Consider the following 7,076-nt stretch of genomic DNA (forward strand, 5'->3'; position numbering starts at 1 on the left):
TAGTTCAATGTTTTAATACTCTAATATTTTCAAATTTTACTCAAGTATTTTTATTAAATAATTACTTATATAATCTTTCTAAGAGATTTTAAAACTCTTTTTCCACATGATGAACACATTATATAATAGTCATATTTATGTAAATTAAAGTAAAAATAACTGGGGAAAGACAAATAAATATATTAAATTAAAAAAATAATCATGGTTAATATTAAAGACTAGATGAACCAACTTTTAATAGTACATAGTACGTACATTTAAATAATTTTTATTACTTTATACGTTTAACTGAACTAGTTGTACAAATATATAGTCTAGATGAGTTTTTTTTCTAGTTGTATAAGTATATACGTCTTCACTCATTTTCTATCACAAATTTATATTTATTTATTTTTATTCAATTTCTTTCTTTTAACATGACAAATAAATAAATAGTTTGATCTCTTATCTTAAAGCTCAGAGTCTTATTTGCATTTTAGTAAACGATTAAGGACTTTTTTGATCTTATCCTTTTATTTTCTACCAAACTTAAAGCTACATTTTATTACTGAACAAGAAATGAACCTCTCATGGTGCGATCGAAAATCGAGGAGACAGAGATAGAGAGAAGGCAAGTGCTGACCTGAATTTACTCTTGCTACAAATCATGTCGAGCGCAGTAGTAAGCGGCATCGCCGGAGCTGGAGGAGGAATCATCGCTCAGATTATCACTTATCCTCTCCAAACGGTACATACAACCCCATTCATCATCATCTTATCATCAGCGCCGATAGTTATTCTATCGATGGATGAATCTTCAATGTTGATTGAAATTTGGAGCTGAATGTTTGCAGGTGAATACACGTCAACAAACAGAGAGAGTTGCTAAGAAATCTCCTTCCAAAAGTCAGTCAAACGGCAGTACGCTCATTCAAATTCTGCAGGTTTTCCTTCTTAATTTACACTTTTCGTTATTACTGGTTATCGATTTGCATAAGCACATTTTATAAATTGGGGTTTCTTAATCAGGTGGTGAGAACGGAAGGATGGGGAGGTCTTTACAGTGGCTTGAAGCCTTCTCTCCTTGGAACTGCTGCTTCCCAGGTTGGTCTCTTAGAATCTTACATAGCTTGGGGTTAATATGAATGTTTGAAGAATTTGAATCATAGATTAACGTTCTCTTTATAATTCTCCTAGTGGTAATCAATGACACAAAAAAGTCGTTTATTCATTGTTGATTTGGAAGAGAAATAGTTATGCTTTTTACCTATTCTAGCATAAGTTGAAATATTAGATGAAGCTAGTAAGGATTCCAATAGTAGCTCATACTGCCAGTTTTTCTTTGTTTTGAATCTTCTCCTTTCAAATTTCTTCTATTAATGATTCATGATTTTCTCATATTATTTTTTATCTTCCAGTTAGGCTTAGGAATTCATGATTTCTTGGCAACTGCAGTACTTGGGATATCTTGTTCTAGTATTATTGTGATTGTTCGACTATAAGTTGTTCTATAAATTATACTTTTATAACCTTCCCCTTTGGTCTAATATTATTTACCTACCTATATCCACCAGGGTATTTATTACTATTTTTATCAACTGTTAAAGAACAAAGCTGAAGCCATTGCACTTGCCCGCAAAGCCAAAGGACGCGGGGATGGTACTGTTGGCATGTTTGGTTGGCTAGTTGTTGCTGCTATTGCAGGGTAAAATATTGATTTGATGATGATATATTGAAAAAACATTTAATTTTTTTTCTTTGTTTTAAATAAAAAACTATGAGATTCTGTACTTCTCTTATATCTTGATCACTTAAGAAATTTGTTAATTCCTTGTGAAAAGAGGAAGTTAGGTGAGTTTAATGGCAGTCCAACTTCTGCCATGATGTGTGTTAATTTTGATTATTAGGATTATTTATTGAGAAGGTTTGTCGTTTTTGCAGGTCCTTGAATGTACTATTCACTATCCCAATTTGGGTTCTTGTAACTCGAATGCAGGTTAGTTTTTCTACATTATGGAATTATTCATCTCAAGTTTCTTATTGAGTTAGTTTCTATATGATATCCATCAAATTGTTAGTTAATTTATTCTTCAAAATCTTTATTTATTGGGCAAAGAATTCGTGCAGTGGTTGTTATATTCCGCTGTTTTATTAGAACAAAAATTTGTTTCTTGTTCATTTACTGCGAACAGGTGATCTGATTGCTCTGTTTTGGGAGTAATTTTATTTTCTTTTCTAAAACCTTCTTCTCTATTTGGTGGAATCATTTGCCCCCTCAATCTTCTCATATCTACTCCCTAGTATATATCTAAGAAAATCTTCCATTGACTGTTGAATATACTTTAAACTGATTTCCAGCCTCACCTCGACTCTTTTGGCTATGCTTGGATGTGTATAAGTGGAATAAGAATTTGTATTATAATTATAATTCCAAATTTATAAGAATTGGAATTGAATTTTAATTCAATTCTCATGTTTGGAGAAATCATGGAATTGCAATTCTTAAGTGGGAATGATGTAATTAAAAAATCATATACTTTCCATTCCATTGGAATTATGAATCCAAATTCCTTATTTTAAGTCATCAAATAAACAAAGGATTTATAGTTGGACCCCCAATTCTATTTCCAATTCCGCCCAAACCAAACATAGCCTAAATAATTTAGTTTTAACTTTGAAAGTTACTGTTTGTAATGTGTACAGACTCAAACCCAAGCAGAGAGGAAAATCATGGATGCAAAAAGAGAAGCTCTATTACAGGAAGCTTCTGAAACCGATCCCGTTGGTTTTGAGCTGCAAGAAAAATTGGCTGAACTTGAGGCTACAAGGCCTCGTTCTTATGGAACGCTACGTGCGGTTTGTTTCACATATTCAGACTTTTATCCCATTTTATAATGTTTCTTGTCATGTTAGAAACAAATTTTGATCAAATACTGTTTTCCTTTTCAATTTTCTGTCCTGATATGACGATGTGAAAGCATCTGATATGCCTATACCTTTAAGAGTTATATATTAATTTTAGAATGTTATTTGGTTTAGATTTTGTCTATAGTTAAGGAGTCAATGAAACATTAAGTTTTTAACTTAAAATTGAAATGATGCTCCTAACCCTAATTATGTGGGATGCAATTTGGTCACTTGGAGTAAACAACAAAGTACACTGGTTAGTGTCGTGTCTCAAAGTACATTTGAACTTGCATGGACAAAAAAGCTATCAAAACCAATGTTCATGTACTGTGGTGATCAGGTTGCTATTTCATATTGTGAAGAATCTAGTATATCATGAGAATACCAAGCATATAAAAATTGACTGTCATGTGGCTCATAATGTAGTTGATAAGAAGATTTTAGTAATTCCAAATGATGATCTCTTTGCTAAATATTTATCTCATAATTGATTTCATGCTTGTGTAACAAGAATGGAATGATAGATATATGTATGGTCCAACATAAGGGAGAATATTAAAATTGTATCATTTTAATATCCTATTTGATTTAAGAATTTTCAGATTTTGGACCCGGATCTAGATGAGAAATTGCCAATAAATTCAGAATATGTGTTGGCCTAAGTTTTGTTGCCAAACATAATCTCATCTAGATCCACAAAAATAAAAGTGTTTCCAAATGGTTATACTTCAAGAACTAATGAAGAATTATGTGTTTTCCCTTACATTTTGCAATAGCATTATGATCACTAATATACTTACCTGCTAAAGGAACTTGTAGCATGTTCAAAGTTATACATTAATCAATGAACACTTAAAAAAAGTTGTTATACATGAATGTTCAATTGAAAGTTCCTTATGTTAGAAGAGTTTTCTTTTAAATTTGTTGTATCTTTGATATTTATGCTGAACTACTGACAGGCATCTGAGGTTTACCATGAAGCAGGAATTAAGGGATTCTGGAAAGGCATCATTCCGACGCTAATAATGGTGACATTCTTTAGTCAAATGAAATCAGTTTATATATAAAATTTACTCTAGTTAATAACCAGGATCATTTCATTCCAGGTCTGCAATCCCTCTATCCAGTTTATGATTTATGAGAGTTCTTTAAAGCATCTAAAGGCAAGACGTGCTGTTAAGAATAAGAGTCCAAAGAGTGTAACTGCTTGGGAGGTAATATGCCCCCTTGGAATGGATCTGAATTCAGATTCAGATCCAGATCCACAAATAAAAATTTTGAATCTAAGTTTTGTTTTTAAACGTCAACAGGTTTTCCTGTTGGGTGCATTGGCCAAATTGGGGGCAACCGTTACAACATACCCCTTATTAGTTGTTAAGGTAAAAAATACCTTCACTTTGAGTTATATGATTTGGGTTAATAATATGATTGAATTTGTTGATGGTCTTAATTTCATATCATCGTTTTATTGCAATAATTTATGTGTTTTTATATATAGCTCATGGGTCCTGAACAGATGAAAGTCTCAACTGCATTCCTAATAAACTAAAATCAGCTTAAGCAATGAATAATCAGTTTCTATTTGAGCATCTAGAAAAGATGACTGAAACATGAATAATTCAATAACAAATGCATATCATGCCACACTTATCTTATCGATGGTCATCTTATCTTCTAACCATATTCGTTAAGTCACTTTCTCATTTTTATTGGTTTTGCTGTTTTGGATAATTTTGCAGTCAAGGCTTCAAGCAAAGCAGGAAATCGGTGGAAACAAGGCACTTAGATATTCAGGTGCGTTTTCTACACTTCATAAAATCTGAAACTGGTTTAATTCATCCCGAATAAAATAGATTTCGTTTTTTGTTTTTTCCTGTAAAATGCGCGTCCATTAAAATGAAGTGGTCTATTCATTCCAAGTACATGAAAAAATTCTGCTACTGTCCATGAACTCAATGTTGAGCCAGACTATATGAAAACAAAAGAAACTAAGAGCTGTCAAAGAAGAAGAAGAAAAAAGAATGCTTAGACATGCATATAAGAACATAATAATCAAGGCATTGCCCTCGTTTGAAAGGTTGACATGATGAAAGTTGGGTTTTGCGTAAGAACATATTTGACTTATTTGAAACTGGTATTTTGTCACAATTTCTGGCAGTCATTGAAAGCGATATTTTCTTTTGTTTATCATAACATTGTTTTCTGAATCAAGATTCTTCATTTGATTTTCTCGATGATTATTTAGATTATGACATTATCGCAGGTACTGTTGATGCGATTGGGAAGATGATTCGATACGAAGGATTATCAAGCTTCTACAAGGGAATGAGCACAAAGATAGTACAAAGTGTTTTCGCGGCCTCTGTTCTTTTCATGGTGAAGGAAGAAGTTGTCAAGGCTTCTGCTTTATTAGTAGATAAGTATTCAAAAGCCATAGTATGATTCTTTGTACAGAAATTATTCTATTCATCAAATCAGAAATTATATAGCAGTGGTGAGAATGTGAGATAATAAGGTTTAAATTGAAAGTCTTATGGAATTAAGAAGAATTTAGTGTTTGGAAGAAATTTGCCAAAACTTATGGATTTATTTCTTCAAGAATTTAGATGTTTAACATCAGATGGTTTGATAGAGAAGTAAAACAATCCTTATTTGATACTACAAAAAATTGAGTTTCAAATAAAATGAAATTCTAGCATCATGTTTCTTTTGTTTGACGTTAATACTAACTTCTATAAATGGTGGCAATTGTGCTATTTTCAAAGTCATTTTTTATATGGTAATTTTATAATTGTAACACAATGGATTGAGAATTCACAACAAAACTGTGTAGTTATACAGGGTCGAATTTTAAACCTTAAATTATGAAAGTTTTAGCCATTAGGTTTTTCTCCAATGAAAAAACATGTGTTATCTTATTTTAGTGTATCATTTTTGTTTTTTAATTAATTTGTCACGTTTTAAAACTAAAATGATATTTAGAGAGGTTTTGGATATAATTTTTAAAATTTAATATTTTTATATTATTTTTTAAATTGACGCATTTTAATTTGTTAAAGTTGATTTTGGTTATTACACAAAAGAAAATATTTGATTTGTTTTAATAGAAATAAATTTTGTATTTATTTTTTAAATAATTCCATCTTAACATTCTATTATGTTGAGATATACGCATTCAAAATTGCTGAATATGATTTGAATGTCTTCAAAATTGTGTAATCGGGTGAAAATATATTATTATTATTTTTTTTTTGTAAGATGTGATAAATAAATAAATAAAATAAAATTACTATATTAAAGTAAATACATTTATTTTTTAGGTGAAAAATATGATCAAAATTTGAGTAAATTAGTAATTTAGCGAAAATTAAATTAAAAAACTCATCCAACCAAGGTTTGAATTTGACATAATACAAATTATTATAATATTTAACAAACTAAAGCTTACAATTTTTTTATTTTTTATTTTGTTAATTATAACACCAAATAAAGAATAATATTTTTTAGCCAACCAAAATTTCTAGTGGACTCTGAATGTCGTGGTTAGAGTGGCCAAACTTACCGATCCGATCGGATATTCGACTACTATCCGATCCGAAAACACCGGATCGGATATCTGACTCTATTTTTCTCAAAAATTGCGATCCGTATCTGATCCGGTATCCGACTACTATCCGATCCAAAAACACGGGATCGGATCAACCAGCCGGATACCCGCTGATCCGATTTTTTTTTTTAATTTTTTAATTTTTTTCATATGCTAGAAAATTAAAGGGCATGTTTGATTTAGCGTTTATAAGCAGAGTATGAGCGTTTGCGTAATAAGCTGCTACAGTAACTTCGCATAATAAGTTCACGCAAAAATTATAATCAAACACACTTTTGCGTTTAAACTCAATTTTCTCTCTACCTCCATCCTCAGCGTTTAAGATTATAATGTCAGCGTTTAAGATTATAATCTCAGCGTTTTTCTCTCTCATCAATTTTAAATATTTTTTTATTCATTCTCTCTTATCTATTTAATTCATTTTTAATCATTTTATTCACTCTCTCTCATCAATTTAATCTCTTTCTAACCATTTTATTCATTCTCTCTCATCTATTCCATATATTTATAATATTTTTATATATTTATATAAAATTATTATAATAAAAAACACACATTTAAATATATTATATTTTTATTATTT

The 7,076-nt window shown here is 30.4% G+C and overlaps 1 protein-coding gene across 2 annotated transcripts; it reads left to right on the forward strand.

The window, feature by feature from the left end:
- The first annotated feature begins 568 nt into the window (after window positions 1-568).
- LOC124927012 (peroxisomal nicotinamide adenine dinucleotide carrier-like) lies at window positions 569-5,485 on the forward strand. 2 transcript variants are annotated; one of them, XM_047467346.1, is made up of 11 exons: window positions 569-727; window positions 834-923; window positions 1,009-1,083; window positions 1,554-1,684; window positions 1,921-1,975; window positions 2,683-2,835; window positions 3,846-3,914; window positions 3,993-4,100; window positions 4,197-4,265; window positions 4,626-4,680; window positions 5,150-5,485. In XM_047467346.1, the coding sequence occupies exons 1-11, from the start codon at window positions 647-649 to the stop codon at window positions 5,326-5,328; spliced, it is 1,065 nt and encodes a 354-aa protein (XP_047323302.1). In that variant the 5' UTR covers window positions 569-646; the 3' UTR covers window positions 5,329-5,485. The 2 variants fall into 2 exon arrangements, with proteins under 2 accessions (XP_047323302.1, XP_047323301.1); XM_047467345.1 differs by having other exon boundaries at window positions 3,993-4,265.
- Window positions 5,486-7,076: the final 1,591 nt, after the last annotated feature.

The sequence above is a fragment of the Impatiens glandulifera genome, chromosome 2 (genome assembly GCF_907164915.1).
Source record: "Impatiens glandulifera chromosome 2, dImpGla2.1, whole genome shotgun sequence".
NCBI classification, from domain to species: domain Eukaryota; kingdom Viridiplantae; phylum Streptophyta; class Magnoliopsida; order Ericales; family Balsaminaceae; genus Impatiens; species Impatiens glandulifera.

Excerpts from the sequence above, each read along its gene's own strand:
- LOC124927012 (XM_047467345.1), top strand. The coding sequence starts at position 647 with ATGTCGAGCGCAGTAGTAAGCGGCATCGCCGGAGCTGGAGGAGGAATC. Across the intron at positions 1,084-1,553 it reads TTGGAACTGCTGCTTCCCAG|GGTATTTATTACTATTTTTA; the intron begins GTTGGTCTCTTA and ends TATATCCACCAG. Across the intron at positions 4,266-4,625 it reads ACCCCTTATTAGTTGTTAAG|TCAAGGCTTCAAGCAAAGCA; the intron begins GTAAAAAATACC and ends ATAATTTTGCAG.